At 55.7% G+C, this 18305-nt stretch overlaps 1 protein-coding gene across 10 annotated transcripts in view; it reads left to right on the forward strand.

Moving 5' to 3' along the window:
- Positions 1–18305, forward strand: part of CEP164 (centrosomal protein 164) — a 76886-nt gene that overhangs the window by 33899 nt on the left and 24682 nt on the right. For 8 of the 10 annotated variants that reach the window (XM_075909321.2, XM_075909322.2, XM_089773290.1 and 5 more), the window contains 11 exons: positions 392–477; positions 2627–2785; positions 6803–7009; positions 11125–11256; positions 12263–12479; positions 14168–14245; positions 14457–14588; positions 14897–15019; positions 15768–15911; positions 16098–16181; positions 17062–17130. In XM_075909321.2, the coding sequence (XP_075765436.2) occupies positions 392–477; positions 2627–2785; positions 6803–7009; positions 11125–11256; positions 12263–12479; positions 14168–14245; positions 14457–14588; positions 14897–15019; positions 15768–15911; positions 16098–16181; positions 17062–17130 (1431 nt within the window). The remainder of the gene's footprint in view (positions 1–391; positions 478–2626; positions 2786–6802; positions 7010–11124; positions 11257–12262; positions 12480–14167; positions 14246–14456; positions 14589–14896; positions 15020–15767; positions 15912–16097; positions 16182–17061; positions 17131–18305) is intronic. The other 2 variants (XM_089773291.1, XM_089773292.1) reach the window with 2 other exon arrangements.

The raw sequence follows: 18305 nt of genomic DNA on the forward strand, positions 1-18305 counted from the left end.
TGGCATGTGATTTCACCCCGGCATCACATTGGGCCAGTGACTCAGCCCTGTCTTTTCTAACGCAACAAGTGGTTTTGGTGCCTGACCTGGCTTCCAAGGTGCCGAGTCCCTGCTCTCTGTAAACCTTTCCGGATGTCTCAACTTGGACACCCCTGTTCTCCACGATCAGACCCTCTCCCCAGGGTGCGGTGTGGGTTTGAGAAGGACTGAGCATTTTGATCTCAGCGGTTGCTTGGCCTCTTTCTGAGGGGCAGTTCGTTTGCTGCTTCGGCAGGGTGCTCAGCTACAGGGACAGTGCTTCACCAGCTTCCCGCCTCCCTTCTGCCGAACCGCTGTCCGTTCTCAAGAACAATGGAGTCTGCAACAGCCCACCGTTTGCTTTTCCCTGCAGGCCCAGGGGCTGGGAGAAGAGGAAAAGGACCAAAGCCAAGCCAGCTTGGAAGCAGAGCAAAGCAAAAGAACCGAAGGTGCTGAGAGGTATGGTAGAAACAGGCCAGTACTACAGAGGATGGCTGGAGAGGCCCAGCTCTCCACTGCTCTCCTACCCAGCCCAGACCTGAGGCTATTGTAGTGTGGTCATTGCAGCCTCTGCAGGAATCCACCTGAGGGACACCCCAGGACGGCTACAGCTTCTCTTATCTTTGTCTTCTGTCCTTCACTTTATTTGCGTCCCTGCTCTTTTCCCTCGTCCCTGCTCTTTCAGCAGGGTCAGTGCTGTTCAGGCCTCTGGCAGGCAGGCTCGCAAACACGTACCTTTCATCTCCCTGAGAACAGCAGCTGCATGTTTCCCTTCCGGCCGTTTGGCTTTTCTCTGAGGCTAGGAAACTTGTCTTTCTTCTAGGTTGCTGACCTGGGTGAACGTAGCTAACCGTTTGTCCTTTCCGGGTTCTCCACACCAGCTCAGCTCTCCTGTTGTGGCTCGAGGCATTTAACCATGGGAGACCCAGTCTCTAGATATCACTGATACCACCCGATTATTCAGGGGCTGACACAACCCCCACCCTCTTTAAACTGGGCCCGTGGGAATGTCAGTACTGTGCAGCTGGCTTATCCGTGGCCACGTTCTTGCCAGTGACAGCCTGGCTCCCTGTTAATGCCAAAGGCTGAACCCAGCCCTGCTCTGTTTGTAGAGGAAACGTGAATTAGAAACTCCTCTCCGTCTGTGGCATCGTAGAATTCTGGTGTTGGGCATCTGGGAGCCACAGTTCCGTGCCCGAGTGCTGAAGACGGCCCTCTTCCAGCCAGGCTGATGGAGAGACTGATCCGCAGTAGTGCTCAACGACCTGCTGCAGGCCCTGGGGTGCCCCGTGCACTTGTGCTTGGAGATGCTGCTCATATGCTGAAAATATGTCCTCTGTGCAGCAAGCATTTTATCACTGTACCTGCACCCCAGCGCTGTGTTCACTCTCTTCCCCCTCCTCTCCGCTGGTAACCCTGCTTTGTACTTCCCTAGGCTGTCTGTCGCTATGGGCATGCCTGCCAGTACTTCCAGCTGTCATTCAGATCCAGGGGAGAGCTTGCTAGGGGGCTTGGTTTGTCTTCAAAAATGCTTTGGGAAATTCTCCCAGGACTTGGAGAAGAAGGGACATTTTCCTTGGAAGGGATTTAGCAGTTAGAGATGGACAGACACTCACTTATGCCCCCAGCCACCTATTAGGCCTTGTCTACACTGGCACTTTTTGCTTCCCCCACCCCCAAAAGTGCCTTTTGGTGACAAAACAGTGAGAGTGTTTACACTGCAATGTGCCTTATGTTGGGGGGAGGGGACACCCAGTTTTGGCAACACAATACTTCTACCCCTGTGAGAGACTTTTGTCTTTTCCCCTCCCTTTATTGTCAACAAAGAGCCAGTGTGGACCCGGCTGTTTGTTTTGCCGGTTGAACTGGCTTCCGCCAATATCCCACAATGCCTGCCCTGATGGCTCTGCTCAGTATTTTGTGATCCCTGCTGCCCTGCAGGCCTGTGCCCTCCCCCCCCTTTTCAGAGTTCCAGGAAGTGTCTGACAGCTGAGTGAGCTGCTCCATTTGGGAAACAAACAAATAGCAAATCACTGGGATGCTCCTGTTCTGCCCTGCTAGGAACACAGTGGCAAGCAGACTGTTGCTGCAGGGGGAGGGCTGGAGAGACGGCTGGGCTGCTTTGACGTTCCTTGGCACGGAGAGCTCCCAGAGCTACGAGGGAATCCCAAGAAGCGCAGGGATCAGCTCTGCCTTCCCACCGCACTGCATTGTGGGACGCTCACCCACATTGCTTTGCTCTGTCTGTCACCAGGGTGCCAGCAATGTGGCCATGAAATGTCGACAATGGGAGGCAGAAAAAATGGTTCGATTTGTTTTTTAATGTTGACAACGTTTGCATGTGGACAGCACTTTTGTTTCCAAACCTCCCCAGTGTAGACACAGCCTTGGCCTTCCAATGCTTGCCGCTCCTCCTCTGGTTTGGGTGATGGAAGGGAGCTATTGCTTTGCCATTAGGCTACAACAGTGTTGGACTAGCTAGCAGGTGCCCTTGGCAGGGATGCGACTGTGCTGCAGACTGCCCCCCTCCATCCTGTTTACATGGAGCAAGCAGCGGAGTCCACTTTTCACTAATCTATTCTTCTGTTACCTTTTTCCTGCTGCAAAGCGAGAGGGAACAAAGCCCCGCGAGTGCTTGCGAAGGGGCCGAAGAGAAGTGTTTGAGCTTAGAGAGCGCCGGCCAGGAAGAGAGAGCTGCTGTGGAACAAAAGGAGGGATCGCTGAATAGTCGCACTGGCCCGGAGGAGTCTGCAGCCCCTCACCAGGTGTAAGGGCTCTGGCGCCGGCTTGTCTGTTCTCCTGTGTGACCCCGGCTGAGTGTGGCGATGTGGCTTGGTGCTTTCAGTGAGATTCTCAGTCGGGCCTACGAGAATGAGTGTGAAAACAAGAGCATTGCAGCGTGCGCCTCCTAAGTGCACCTGTTCCTAAGGCGTTTTGTTGACAGTCCGGTGGCCAGTTGTCTGTCCGAGGGAAAATAAAGTAGCTGCTCCTCTTGCCCAGCCATTGGGCCTGCCAGAGTCAGGCTTCAGGATCTATTACTGAGCGTGAGAAAATTCAGGTCAGGAATTAGACCATCAGGTTGGTTCCCGGGCAGTACAGAAGTGACTGAAGCCAGATGTGCTCCCTTCCTGCTGGGAAGAGAGCACTTCAGCATCTCTGTGGGGCTAGCAAGGCCAGCCGTGCCCATCGAGTTTCATGCCAGAGAGCAGAAACGTCTCAAAGCGTAATGGCGAAGCACTGCCGAGACCAGAGCCACAAGTCTCAACTGCGTTTAAGTGCCCTGCCACCAGCGAACGCTGGACTGCCCGTTGGCCTGAGAGACCTGGAGTATGTCTACACTTGCAGCCTATTTCGGAATAGGGCTGCAAATGTAGGCATTCGGAATTGCAAATCAAGCCCGGGATTTAAATATCCTGCGCTTGATTTGCATCTTCCCGGCCGGGCGCCAGTTTTTGAAATTTACAAGCCCGGGATAAATGCCCGTGTCTACACGCGGCAGTGAAACGGGCATTCGAAATAAAGCCCTAGTTCGAACTACCTGTTAAACCTCATTGCGGGAGGAATAACAGGTATTTCGAAATAGGGCTTTATTTTATTTCACTGGCTCTTTGTGAGATCCTATTGCTTTCTGTTACCGGAGCCTGGCACACTTCCAGCACATTTGTGTCTGATTCAGGAGAACACCTGCTCCATAGGTAGCATGTTTGCCTGAGCCAGACACTGGCAGGTTTGCTTTGCTGGGGAAGGAGTGAAGCTGGCTGAGCAAAGTAACCAGTCTCCAGTCCGTGCAGAGTCAGGGGACTAGAGAAGGCAGAGCTCTCTGAAGAGACAGGCGCTATGGAAAGTGTGCCGTGTTTGTGCATGGCAATTGTGTATTTACGGAGCCAAGCCTTCGCGCTGGGGAGCTCCAGTGGGGTTAATGCTGAATGGTCTTTTCTTTTCAAACCTGTCATTCTTTCTCCATTTTTTTCCCTTTTCTTTTTCCATCCCCATAGCTGCTGTTCTCCACGATATTTGCAGGGAAGCCTCCGGTTTTCCCTGTTGTAAGCAGGTTTCCTGCTGACTCGTGCCGCTGCCCACCCGCTGTTAACTGTCACGTGAGCCCGCTGCGTTGGCGGTGAGCTTGTTTATGGCGAGGCGGGCAAGCTAGGCTTTCCAAAGCCAAGGGCTGCCGGGCTCCTCCGAGCACGTGACCAGGAAAGCGCGCATTAGCGTAACACATGGCCTCTCTGCATTAGCGCCACGGGAAGGTTCCGCTGCTGGAACTGATGGAAGCACATGGAACCCAGAGACCAGTCCCCCCCCCCCCGCCAGGAAGAGACAAAAGAGACACTTTCCTTCTGTCCCCTCTTTTGCGCAAGCTTGGGGGCCAGGTGGTCCTTGTGCAGTGCTGTGAGGTCAGCGAGGTTAGGCAGAGACTGGATGAGAAGGGGAGAGCCCCTTGCTCTACTTCCATCAGGAGCACCGCAGAGTGTAGGGAGGGAAGCAGCTGCGTAGGTACCCACAGGAGCTGGGTGTTCCCTTTGCGTGTGAGCCGGGTGTCCGCGCAGTGCCTGTCCGTAGGAATGGGGAGGTTGGATCCCAAGGCTGGGCCTGCCCCCCTTCCGCCGGGAAGGCTGCGCTGTGTGTCTGCTTGGGAAGCGAGGCACCAAGAGAGGAAGTGGCTTTCCCAGTCACGCAGCCTGGCAGCAGCGGGGGCAGGACTCCGAGTCCTGCATGGATTTTTGTGGCTGTGATGCTGTGCCCAGCGGTCGCTGAGCAGTGTGTCCTCGCTGCTTCCTACGCGAGAAAGCCGGTCGCCATCCGTGGAAAGGGCAGCGCGTTCGTCCCTCGGTGTGACGCCTGCTAGATGCAGTGTCATTCCGCCGGAGAGCTGCGGAGCCCCGAGTGTCCTCTGATGTCCTCCCCTCGAGTGTCCTCTAGGGCTGTAGCTAAATCACCCACCAGCTTGGTGCCTGGGCCCAGGGACTCTGCTGCCAAGCAAACCGGAGTAGATCTCGGGGCAGGGATCAGGAATTAGTCTGGCACTTCACTTAATTGCCCTCTAGCGCCGGGCAGCCCTGCCAGGCCACCTGCTTGTTTTCTGATGTCCCCTGAGAGCAGAGGAGCCTACTGCTGTGCTTTGTGGCCGGGGGAGCTGGTCTCTTGCAGAACCCGGATGGTGGGAGCAGCTCGCTGGCTGGAGCCAACTTTGCCAGCCTCGTGTCTGGGTTACCGAGCTGGAGGGGCAAGCTCTTGTATCCCTGGGCTTTGCTCTATGCTCTCCTTTTCTTGTGGCCCCCGTCCCAAGGGGGCCTCTTCGGATGAAGGCCAGGTGACGAGGAGATGAAGGATCAGGGAGAATCCGAGTGGGAGGAGGGCCTCGAGGAGAGCGGCAAGAGCTTCTTGGGGGAGAGCACGAGAGAGGTTTGCCAGCTGAGCTCCCCATGCCAGACATGGGCTGGAGAGCCGGTGCTGAAGGCAGCACCAAAGCAGAGGGCCTGCTGGCTTCCAAGCCCGCGAGCTGCAGCTGAGGGCTGGAGAGCGGAGGGCAGGAGCCAGGGGTGCGCTGGGTGAGGAGGCTCTCCCAGCGAGGGGCGCCCAGCCGGAGGAGGCATGCCCTCCTGCTGGAAGGGCTGGGCTGTGGAGGAAGCCTGCTGCCGCGGGACTTCCAGGCCTGAGTGGGGGGCTGCTCGCGCTGTGATTCAGTAACAGACTGGCCCTGCAGGAGCGTCTCATGGCGGTACTGGGGCCGGGGAAGGTGGGACGCTGAGGCAGGCCTGCCTGCATGGGGGTGGCCTGCCACAGGAGGGCGCCCAGGGCCACCTTATGAAGCTGAGCGTTCTACTTGGAGTTTGCTGACCCTGGCTCCCGCTGCCCGCTCCAGTCCGGAGGCTTAGCCCCTGCCCTGTCTCCCGCCCATGCCAGAGGCGTTCTGAGGGGTGTTTTCACGGCGGGGCACTCTGGCATCCTGCCCATTCAGCCCAGGCCTTTCTGGCCTGAATCCACACCCTGCACGAGCTGCTCTCCGCACCCTGGCCACTGCATGGAGCTGCAGCTTAGAGCCTTTTGCCTTTCGGTGTGACCCCAGCGGTCCCTAGGGCATGCCCTCTAGCTTGTCATCTGTAGCCCTTGCCGCCAAGCACTTCCGCCAGCCAGCCCCTCCTGCAGCGCCGCCTGGCACCTCTTGCAAGCCAAGTGGTGACGGAGTCAGTGATGTGCAGGGGAGGGCGGGTTGGAGTCAGTCAGTGCCAGGGGGTTCCCGGTGCAGGTCCTGGCTTCTGAATGAAATATGCAAGTGACGCCCTGCCCACGTCACGCTGCCTGTCGAGAGCCCTGCTGGGCAGAGCTGTGCTATTGACCCTGCTGCGCTGCTGATTCAGTTCCAGCTCGGTAATGAGATGCTGCCCCCTGAATCTCCTGCAGTCCCAATTGGATACAAGGCAAGAGGTGTCATGGCATCCACAGAGCGGGACTGGGAGCTTGGCGAGGGGCTGGCTTAGTTCTCCCGTCACCCTGAGAGGCACAGCAAGGGGAGAAGTTGTGTAGCGAAGCACATCCCATCTCTGCCCCGCCCCTCTGCTTGCACCGTCTACACTGCTCGGCCTCCCATCAGCAGCTGCTGTGCTCTAGGCCGGGGTGGCGGCAGTGATTTCTGTGTGTTGTTTCACCAAGGTGCCTTTCAGGGGGCTCAGCTGGCGTTTGTGCCTGGCTTTGAGACCCTTGCACCATCGGTGGAGTAATGCTGTTCTCAGTGCACTAGCCAGTTACCCTTTTTAAAGACAGCTTCCTTTTCTTCTGGCAGAGCCCTGCGGGAGGAAATCAAGCAAGCGGCGTCCTTGAACAGGCCTTGCGCACAGTCCCCAGAGGAAATCGCCCAGGAGCTGGAGCAAGACAAAATGCGTTTCCTGCAAGCAAAGGAGGAGAAGCTTAAGCGCTTCCAGGAGGAGTTGAGGCAAGAGGAGGAGGAAGAAGCTCGAATGCTTCATCAGCAGAAAGAAAAGTCCCTCCAGTAATTTCTTTTCATACTAACCGTGCACCTTCCTGCTGAGACTCCTTGCTGCGGGCCCCACGCGCGTGCTCCCACAGCCGGCTGTCCCTGGGATCTCGAGATGTCTGCAGGGACCGTGTGTCGCCTGCAAAGGAGACTGGGGCCTTTGCCCGTGTCTGGCGCACAGAGGGCTGGGCTGGGGTTTTTGGATGGAGATGAGTGAGGGGCTAGTTTTGCCTGGTTAGGCCCTGGCATCTAGTGGACAATAACCTGAGTTATGGACCGGATGGACCCTTAACGTGGATGTGCAGAGCGTGTGTGGGTGAAGCGCTCGGTCTTTCCGGTGTAGAGCAGGGAGCCTTCCCCTCATCCAGCAGGTAGTGCTGTGATCTGATGCAAAGGTAGCTCTCTGCATATGCCCCTGTCTCGTGGGTTGTAAGCCTAGGTAAGTGTCCTTCTCTGGCCTCATGTTCACAGCATGGCAGGTGTTCAAGCCCGGGCTAAGAGGCAGTGAGAGAGTGGGAAACTGGAGCATGAGAGGACATGGGGCTACTCCTGGGCTATGTCTAGACTGCAAGCCTCTTTCGAAAGAGACCGTCTAGACTGCACGTTGAACTTTCGAAAAAGTGGCTTGCTTTTTCGAAAGAAAGCATCCAGTGAGTCTGGATGCTCTCTTTCGAAGAAGCCCTATTTACATTGAAGAACGCCTTCTTTCGAAAGAGGAACTTTCGAAAGAAGGCGTTCTTCCTCCTGAAATGAGGTTTACCGCCATCGAAAGAAAAGCTGCGTTCTTTCGATTTAATTTCGAAAGAACGCAGCTTGAGTCTGGACGCAGGTGAAGTTTTTTCGAAAAAAGGCTACTTTTTTCGAAAAAACCCCTGAGTCTGGACACAGCCCTGGAGTGCCGCATGCCGAATTCCCAGCTACTTCACAACTAGGCTTTTCGGCGTCAGTGTTGTGCTTAAAAGAAGCACCCGGGATCTTTTTCAGTGGATAAGGCAACACGCCACATTTATTGAACATACATAGATCAATCAGCACTTTACCACATGCGTATGATACATTACACTCATGCGCACGCACGCGCACACACACACGCTCTCTCTCTCTCTCTCTCTCTCTTACCAATAGTTGCTCCCCCTAACTAAACTACGCTGGCCAGGTGAGTTAGATGGGGGAGGGGTGGAGCCCGGCTTCTGTCAATCTGGATCGATGTTCCCATGTTGACTAGATGAAAAGCCCGGGGTCCCCCTGCAAGATGCCTCCTATTTATGCCTCTTATGCAGCCAATTAGTCATCCCCTCGCTTAATGCTGCTTCAAAGAGTTCTTCCAAGGGCAGGCACTTGCTGCTGGACTCCCAAGGTGCCTGTATGTCCAGGCCCCTTAATGAGCTCACTTCACAGGTATTGTCTTGGATCTGGCTCCCAGACCCTCTCCACCCTTGCAACTGCTGCTGATGTGCTCACCATTCATTCTCCATTCACACCTCATTCATTTCACCAGGGCAGTCCAGGAAAGGGGAGAGATCTATTCTACTCCTAGCAAAAGACAATTTTCTTTACCTTACCTATTCCTAAAACCTATAGCATAAAGAGCTTGATACAAAGTTTGTATGGAAAAGGCTGGATACAGGGTTTCTCTTAATACAAGGATTCTATAAGAAAGCTTAGCATAAAGATGTATACATATCTTGTTCTTATAGATATATAAAATCCCTTTATACAAAGTTCTATGAGAAGGATACATGGTTAGAAGGAAATGTTCCAGAGATTTATCCACATCAGGCATGGGGCTAGCTGAATATCAAAGCCAGTCAGGCTGCTTGGGCTGCCCAGGGAGCTGAACCTTGTAAGCCTCAGGTTCTCGGTTTCAGCATTCAGTGGCATGTCTGCACTTGGCCTCTGGGCGGCCTCTGAGCTACCTCGGTACAGTGTAGGCAGCTCTCTATAGCAGGTTTGTCTAGGCTGTAGTTCTCTGGCTTGTTCTCTGGTCAAGTGCCAGTATCAGTGTCTTTCCTGAAGTTGAGATGTATGACATGTACTGCCTCCCCCACCCCAGGCTTGTACCGTGTAATAGAAGGATAGTAGGTTGGTTTGACACATTTTATTTTTGACAAATCTATGTGGCCTGTTACTTATCACCCCCTTGTCTTCTAAGTGCACACAAATAGCATATTCAGCTATTTGCTCCTTTCCGGACATCGAAGTTAAGCTGACTGGTCTGTGATTCCCTAGGTTGTCCCTGTTCCCCTTTTATAGAGAGATGCTATGTTTCCCCTTAGGCATCTCTCCCATCCTCCACCAGTTCTCAAACGTAATTGCTATAATGGCTCAGAGATCTACGGTTTCTAGGATGTTTCATCAGGCCCAGCTGACCTGACGACATCTAACTAGTCTGTGTAATCGTTAGTTTGTTTGGTACCTGTTTTAGTCCCTTTTCACTCTGATATTCGTTGGGTTCTCTCACCATCGCTAACTTCTTTGGTGAGAGCTGAAACAAAAAAAGACTAACGCTTTGGCCATTGCAGCCTCTTTCCTCCTCATTTAGTGTGGAGCCTCCCTGTTCCTGCTCTTCCTTTGGCTTCCCAGCACTGTATAATGCTTTCTTCTTGCTCTTTATATTCCTAGCCATTGAATCTCATCTCTTGCCTTGGCCTTTCTTATTATATTCCTAAATGTGTGCAGGGTCTTCATATTCATCATTGGCAATTTGACCTATTTTCCACTTTGTGTAGGACCGGCTTTTGGATCTGCAAGTCATCGAAGGTCTTCTGGGTCACTCGGTGGTTTCTCTCCATACTTCCTATTGTTTCCCTTGAATTGGGATAGTTTGCTCTTGTGGCCTTAAGATTGTCTCTCTCAAAAGAACTGCCAACTCTCCTGAACTCTTTTTTTTCCCTTAGACTTGCTTCCAGTGAGATCTTATCGACCCATTTTCTGTCCTTCAGAGAGCAGACTTTACTAACTTGATTGTATTTATTCTGGTGTTTTCCTTCCTGCCATTCCTAGAATTAGGAGCTGCATTGTTTTGTGATCACTTTCGCTGAAGCTTCCTTCCACTGTCAGTTTCACAACTAGTTCCCCACTGTCTGTCAGAATCAAATCCAGAACAGCCTCTCCTCTGCTCTTTTCCTTCATCTCTGATTTCAGACCAAGTCCCCAGTTTATATCAATGTTGTTTTGGAATTCTAATCCTATCCTTGAAAGTGCTTGCAGCCCCTCCCAGCGTGGCATCAGAAGCATACTGTCCGTTTTCCAAGTCATTAGTGAAAATAGTCATTAGTGGGCCCAGACTGATCCCTTTGGAGCCCCAGGAGATACACCTTCCAGTCTGACAGTGAACGATAGTAACTGCTCTTTCAACCAGTCTTCTCCCACCTTAGTCATTTCACCAAGACCACAGTTACCTAGCTTGCTTTTGAGACTGTCATATGGGACTATTTCAAAAGCCTTGCTAAAATCAAGATGCCATGTCTACTGCTTCCCTCCAGCTGCTAGGCTAGAAACCCTGTTGAAGAAAGAACTTAGTTTGGTTTGGCATTGGTAGCTCTTGACAAGTCCATGCTGGCTGTTCCTCCTCCAGGCGCTCACCAATTGATGGTTGAATAATTTGTTGTCGAAGGAGCAGGAGATGTAGCACCCAGAGGAGATGGGGGAGAAGCCAAGGAACAAGATGAAGGGATTTGTAGTAGAAGGGGCGCCAGGTAGTAGCATAAGAAGAGTTGTTGGTGTGAGACCTCAGAGCCCAGATCGCTGCGGAGGGATCCAGCCAGCCCCTCTGGAGACACCTTTTCGTTTTCAGCGTGCTCAGCACTGCGCAGCAACTGGCTTTACTGAGACAGAGTTCTAAGTAATTCCCTGTCGAAATCCAAGGAGACTCTATCCTGTCTCTTGGCCCCGGGTCTGTTAGACAGATTTGAAGGAATGCTGCAAAACTTTGGACCTTTCAAGGTTCTTTTGTGCCCAAGAGCCAAATTTTAATGCGTAAGGACCAGAAATGGAGCCCGGATTCTTGGGAGCGCTTCCGCCAGGTTGGCAGTGCCTCTGTGCACTAGCATCAGATCTGTGGGTCTCCGAGGGAAGCCGGTGAGGTGAGTATAGCCTTTGACTCTTCTTTCCTGCTGCTGGTCGCACAGGTCTCTCAAGGAGGAACTGACGAAAGCTTCTGAGGAAGAAGAGCTGCGGATGAGAGAGGAAGAGGCCGAGAAACTGTCAAAGCTGCGAGCCCAGATCAGCTCAGAGGCTGACACAGAAAAGGAGAAAATAAGGTGAAAAGCTGAGCGCAAGCTGCGTGACGCTGAGTGTGAGCCTTCCTTTGCTCCCTGCACATAGGGACCCTGCATGCTGTGGGGCAGCAGAGTGGCTGCGTTTACAAATGTCCGCTCACCGCAGCTGGTGCCTTGGCTAAGTGGCGGTTTAATCCCTGTATGGCGAGGGCTCCCCGTAGTAACTCTGGGGAAATTCTCGTAATCCTGCAAACAGTGAGGGAAATGGATCTGTTCATGCACAGCAGCCCTGGCCAGCTCTCCTCACGCTCACTGTGGTTCCTACAGCGGAAGAGGACGTAGATGTAGAAATGAGCTAGAACCACGTGGCTTTGCTGTGTGTCTCATTCCCCTTTGACTGCTCCGCCTGAGCCTGTCTACACAGCAAAAAGAAAAGAGCCCCGTGGCAGAGGGCATCAGAGCCTGGGCTGCAAGGTTCACTAATGCTCTTTTCAGCCTCCGCGCATGGCCCGAGACTCACTTCTGCTCTTCCATCCCCCTTGGATGCCCTGGGGACTGGGGATGAATTCTCCCTACAAGTGAGTCCCACTGTCCCTTTGATTTGGTGCTTGGGGACATGGTTGGAGCGAGTAGACTTCTTCGCTAGCTCTGTAAGGGGCATCAGGGCTAATGAGAGTTGGAGGAGGCACGCAAGGCCCGGAACTGAGAAATCAGGAGCATAATTTTCACCTCTCCTTTTTAGACACGCCCACACCCACATCCGCGCGCGCACAAAATGTAGACTTTAGATAGTCTAATAGCTGTCTCTGGTCATTGCCAGACAGCTACTCTCATGAGTTGACTACACGCATTCCTCCCCCCGCCCCCCTTGCTGCCTCTGTATGAGAGGCAGCAAGGGGAGGAGGCAGGAGCCAGCTCTCCATGAGCACCAGACTTTCCCCTCCCCCCCCCCACACACTGCTGCCTCTTGTAGTTACTACGTGCGATGCGGCATTGCAGTACGACTGTTCTACTTACCTGTATCGTCTCCCCTTCTCACACCCCCCAGGGCAGAGCAAGCGGCTGCATTGCACAGGCAGCGGGAGGAGTGGGAGTCCCTGCAAAAGGTGGAGCAGGAGAGCTTGGAGGAGAGGAAGAAGCAGGCTTTGGCATGTCTGAAGTTGGAAGTGGAGGAAGCGCAGCAGAGAGAAGTGGCCGAGCTGGAGCAGGAGAAGGAGCGTGTCCTGGAGGCGTTAAAGGAGCGATTAGAAAGAGAGAGAAGAGAGGTGAAACTTGCTTTTATACCGGGCAGAGTCAAAGCTGCTCCCAGGCATGCGGAGAAGGCTTGTCTTGTGGCACCAAGCCCCTGGGTCAGAGTCCCTGCCCGAGCATTGGCTCTGAGGCTGTGATATGCACCATTTCCAGTGCACCCTTCCAGTCCCGCTTACCCGAGTGACAGCTGGCTCACACTTCGGGGGGAGGAGAGGGCCTCACGCTCCAGGCAATGGTTTCTGCAGATGCTGATGCTCTGAAGCGCTCTGGCAATGCTTCTAATCATTCCCACCAAGTGCATGATTCCTGGTGCAGAGGCCCATGCACTGAATCGTGTGATGATCTCAGAGACTCCAAGTCACGTTGTTCCTTGTGTTTGATAAGAGCTGCATGCTGGGCTCGGCAGACTTGGTGGGCTGGTTTCCTGTGGCTGGGCCAGGTGGAGGCTCTCTGCCTAGGAGCTGTGTGAGTGGCTGCAGGGCATCCGGGGACAGTCATTGGTGGGGGTGGGGGGGTCAGGAATCTCTTGTGCATTCTGTGATGAACCGAGCATGCCTGTGGCTCTAAACAGTGTGACCGGAAATAGTGGGATACGGTTTAGCCTGCACGACAGCACAAGCTGCAGAGTAGCGAGGCGTCTCGGACTGGAACAGTCTGAAAAGATGTGGCTGGAAACCCCCCTAATATTGGAAAACCAGCTTGGAGCGTATATTGTGGCTTGGAAGGTCATGGCCTGACTTAATTAGTCTCTTCCCATCAGTGCTTGTTCCGGTTCTAAGCAACGGACAACTGACACCCCCATGAACAAACTAGAGACATGTGGGTGCGCTGCTCCTTGTTGCTGTCAAAGTGGGGGGACGCGTCTGCCCAGGTCCTGCGGGGCTCTGGCCTGGGTCTGACACTAAGGGGACAAGTGGACACAAACTGAGTCTTTCAGCAATGGTATGCAGTAGCAGGAGGCCGATTTCATTGTCGGGTGCAGTACCAGGGTTGCTGAAGGGAGGACTCGCACCTCCCGTGTCCTAGGCAGGAGTTCTGTTTCAATGGGCAAACAGGTTCAGACGAACGAGCCTTCGCCTGGCCAGAGCAAGCCATGGGGAGAGAGAACTGTTTGAATTCTGAAACCAGAAGCCAGTAGGGATGTAAAATCCGTTCAAATGGGTAACCCATTAAATATATCATTTACAGGAGCAGCTCCTGCCTGCAGGGTGCCTGGGCAGACCCGTCCGTGGCAGGCAGGGGCTGCTCCAGCCCCCACTGGTTAATGGCTAACCGGAACCGGTAAGTCTGCCCCGTTAACTGGGTGAAGCCGGTGTGCCATAGGAATGGTGCAAAGCCTAAATAAATAGACCCCGGAAAGAGAGGGTTTGAATACTACGGGACTGTGCGATGAGTTATTGAGGAATGCTGGGTGAGAAGGGAAACTGAGGTGGGGTGCCTCAGGCCACCAGAGGGGTGGTGGAAACTCTCCTACCATCCCCACTGGGGTTTGTTGTTTATATGAGAACTAGTCCCACGTAGCCAGTGCTCTGTTCCAGCCGGGTGTCTCGGTGGTGGCAGCACAGACACTTGTGCACAGCCCAGACTGGGGGGAGCTTTGCACTTTCTCAAAGGCAGTGTGTAAATGGCTGTTGAAATGGGCATTGGTACGTCATGTCACGTGGCAGGGGCCTTTCCAAGCAAGGCTGTTGGCTCCCCACAGGCGGCAGAGGCCCTGGAGAAGCAGTTTGCCACTGAGCTGCAGGAGCTAAAATCTGCCGCAGAAGAAAAGCACCAAAAGGTAAAAGCCGTTGTTCCCAGACACACCGGTAGCTGCTCCGCACTGAGCAGCGTCCCTGAATGCCATTGGTCCCTTCTTAGCCGTTTCTTCCACCCCCTCACCTCCATCGGCACCTGGCTATGCTCCAGCGCGGGCACACGGCTCTCCCATGCGCACGCCGCGGGGCAGCCCTCGCAGAGGGCCCAAATGATGCTGGTTTCTTTCGGGGCAGGTTGTTTCCAACCTCCGGAAGCAAATAGCGGAGGCCCAGAGGTGTGAGGAGGCCCAGCTGCAGGAGGAGTTGGAGAGAGCCGAGCTGAAAGTGCAGCACAAAATGTCTCGTGTGGCAGACTTCGAACGAGAGGTGATCACTTTTGTGCACTGGCGGTAGAGTGTCCATGCCGCCCTCCCTGCAGGCCTGCTTAGCCGTGGTGTGAGAGCCCAGCTGGACGCCGCCCTCTCTAGTGGCGGAGAGGGGCGCCAGAGATCGGAATCCGTCCCAGCTGTAGACAGAGTCTCTTACCTCTGTGCTCCACCAGCCGGACAACGAGCGTGCCAGGCTGCCCCAGTGTCAGCGCGCCGAGATGCCTCCGCGTCGCCGGGGTGGCTGCGCACGGGGGGACGTCGTGCCTTAGCGCGGTGTAACGCAGCCTGCCTCTGCACCCACTGCAGCTCAGCGAGCTCATGAAGGAGACACGCCAGGACGTGGAGCGGGACCACGAGCGGAAGATGGAGAGGATGAAAGAGGAGCACAGGGAAGCTCTGGCAAGGATTCAGGATCAGTACGAGGAGGAGGTAATGCTGCTGAGAGCCGCACTCGGCCTGTAATGTCCAGTGCGTGGTGTTCGTTGTCCCAGACGCGGTTACCAGGGATCCCCTCGTTCTCAGGCTGGAACCATCGCTGGGCCCCTTACCCCCTCTCCCTGGGGCCCCCTCCCTCCTGGGCTGGGAACCCCCCCAAGGAGCCTGGGGGCCAGTGCCCCCAAAACCCTCCAAGGGCCTGGTGTCCTGACACCCCCAGGGGCCCAGGGCCCATCCTCTAGGGGCCCGGGGCCCCAGTTGCTCCCTGGGTGTGCAGCACTATCACACCTGCAATGAGTCTAGGGCTCAGGCTGTGGAGGAAAGTGCTGGGTGACCTGTAGAGTGGGCGAGTCTCCTTCGCGCGTGCGTGCAGCCATGGATTTGTGCCTCGGAAGCAGGGGCGCAGTTCTGTGCGGACACAGCTGCTTGTGCCAGGTCAGGAACTGGCCTGGAACATCCTCATGTCTCCAGTTTCCGACGAGGGAATTGCGACTGGGCGTGTATAAAGCTGTGTGCTCCCTAGGCCCCAGGCAACGGAAAGGTGGTTTCCTCCTCTGGCCTGTTTCTCTCCGAGGAGAGGCTCTTGTTCTAGCCTGTTACACAGTCTGCTTCCCACAGCTGTTTGGGGGGTCGCCTGCCCCCGGAGTGGCGGTGTGTGGGGAGCGGCGGGGAGCACGATGCCTGTGGAGATGCTGCAGAACCCTAAAGCTTTGCTCTTCTCTCTTGGCTTTGCGCCTTGCAGGAGAGAAAACAAAGAGCCGAGAAGCTGGAGGAGCTGAGAGGTGAGCTGGAGCGCCTGAGGCAGCTGCATGATGGGCAGCTGAGGGCTTTGCGGAAGGAGCTGGACGAACAGCTCAGTGACTTGCAGCAGGGTCACAAGGCGAAGGTGAGTGATGGCTCCTGTTTCTAGCCCAGCCACCGCCAGCAGCAGAGCGCCGTCTCCGGTCCGTGCGCGCTGCTCGCGGGAGACCAGCCTGGTCCAGGGGCCCCTTTCTGAGCATGTCGCTGTTCTGTCCTGCGGGGAAGTTCTGAGCCGCAGACCCTCATCTCAGACCCTCCCGCTTCTGCGCAGGAACAGAGACTCCAGGAGCTGGAAATGGAACTTGAGATCCGAGCGAAAGAGGCCAAGGCCAGATCTGCTCAGCTCAACCACCAGGTGAGCCGGTCCTGCCGGGTGCTTTGGAAGTTCCTGGCTGGCCCAGCTCATCTCCCCTGGTCCATGGGACTCCCTGTGCCCATTCAAGTCCCAGGAAGAGCTGGGCCAGTGCTGAATGCCCTGGGAAGTCCTGGCTTGCATTATCCGAGCCAGCGCCCTGGGCTTCCTGCCTCGCTTTGGGGATACGTGTCGGCTGGGCGACGCCTTGCGGCACGGGAGCGTGTTGTTCTCAGTGGCTCTGTGCCCCCCGTGCTGCAGGGCACAGCTCGCAGCGACCCTGGCTTGGGACGGCCCAGCGGGCTGGTCACCGGTATGTGCTCTTGTGTGAGAGACGGTCCCGGGACTTCATGCATCCTGTGGGGGCAGCACTCGGGCTGTGGCCCTGGATTGTTCTAAAGGCTGGAGCCCCCCCTGCTTCCCTTGCCTTGCTTTGAGAGCGGAGCCTCCGGGTGGGATGGGAAGGGAGCCGAGCCGCGCTGGAGGCCCCGCAATCGGCAGCGCTTGAATTTGGGTGTGGCTGAGCAGGGCAGCGTGTCAGGCGCCGGGCTGGCTGCAGCCCTCGGAGAACGGCGCGGGGTTATTCCGAAGGGTTTGTGTCGGTTAGCCAGCCCTGTGTCACGGGGCCACGCACGCACAGGAGGGGGCAGCAAACGCCCCGTCCAATTCACGTTCCAAATACGGGGGAAGGGAATTTCTCTAAATAATTGGAAGGGGCCAAAACGAGTGGGGGGAGACCCATGAAAAAGAAACGCGCTGAAGAATTTCCCACAGGCCTTGAACACTGGGGCTGCGTGGTGCCTAGACCTGACCCTGAGGCCAAAGGTGCCTGGCGTCCTGACGCTCCCACGTTCTCTTGTTCGCTCTCCACTTCTCTGTGCAGGAAGAGGCCATGAGGAAGAGAAGGCAGCAGGCTTTGGAGGACGAGAAACAACTAGAGCTGGAGAGAAACGTACGTGTGCTCCAGCTCCCCATCGCTCCTTGTATTCGAGCCGATTAGCACCGTGGCTCTAAAAGCACAAGCTCAGAAATAGCTCGAGTTGTGGATCTGAACATCCCCCTTGTCCTGCTTCCGAGAGGCGCTGACTCGTTGGCAGGCTGATGAGCTGCGCGTGGCGTCCCGGGCCTCTGTCCGAAGCTGGGAATGAGCGAGAGGGGGCGGATCATGCGATTATTCCATGTTCTGTTCATGCCCTCTGGGGTACCTGGCTCTGGCAGCCAGGACACTGGGCTAGCTGGGTCTTTGGTGTGACCCAGGCTGGCCATTGTGATGCTCTTGTGATGCATTTCCTCGTGGTGCAAAGGGAGAGGTTACTGCATCCAGGGGTTGCTCGTCTGGGCCCACCTGCTCCTTGCCAGGAACTGGGAAGCTGCTGTCCCACTGCTTCTGTTGCTTTTGAATCTCATTGGGCGGTGAGAACTCGAGTCTCTCCCCCTCTGTTCATAGTAGACTAGAGCTTCCTGCGGGTGGGGGGTGAGGTTGGCCGATGGCTCCATGCAGTGTGAGGGGCCAGCTTGAGCTGAGCCAAGCCGTCTCCAAAGCCAGCTGAGCACGTGGACACTCCCATGCTGCGTGCTGCCTGCCCGTGTCTGCCCGTTCCCAGACAGGGCTGGGCACGCCCGACTGTCTCCTTGCATTGCCTGCGGGGGCTGGGCATCGCACAGGCTGAGGGGTCTGGGGGTGCTGCAGCTCCAAGGTGGGCTTCAAGGTCAGGGCTGCCTCCTGGCAGGAGTTGAGCAAAGTGGAGCGGCTGTGCACCCCAGAAGTGGCGAGGGCGCGGTGGGCCTGCACAGCGGGGAGGGCGAAGAGGGGCAGAGCCTCACAGCGAGGGAGGGATGGGACAGCAGGCCGTGTCCTTCGGGGAGCGATGGGAGCTGGCCACGTTCAGCCCTGCACTGCCCTCTGCTGAGCGTGGGCCGGAGGAGGACTCGGTGCGTCCCTGGTGCTGTGGTTCACCCGCGGAGGAGCAGACCGTCCCTTGGGTGGAAGGCCCAGGATGGGACAGGCATAGGCGGGTGAGGAAAAGGAAGCCAGTGGGTCGGCATCAGCAGGGCGAGGCCGGGCTGCGTGAGCCATTTCGCTCCTCCCCACTCCATGTTCCGAACTGGAGAACTGTCCGTGCTAGT

The sequence above is a fragment of the Pelodiscus sinensis genome, chromosome 25 (assembly GCF_052426305.1).
Source record: "Pelodiscus sinensis isolate ZL-2025 chromosome 25, ASM5242630v1, whole genome shotgun sequence".
NCBI classification, from domain to species: domain Eukaryota; kingdom Metazoa; phylum Chordata; order Testudines; family Trionychidae; genus Pelodiscus; species Pelodiscus sinensis.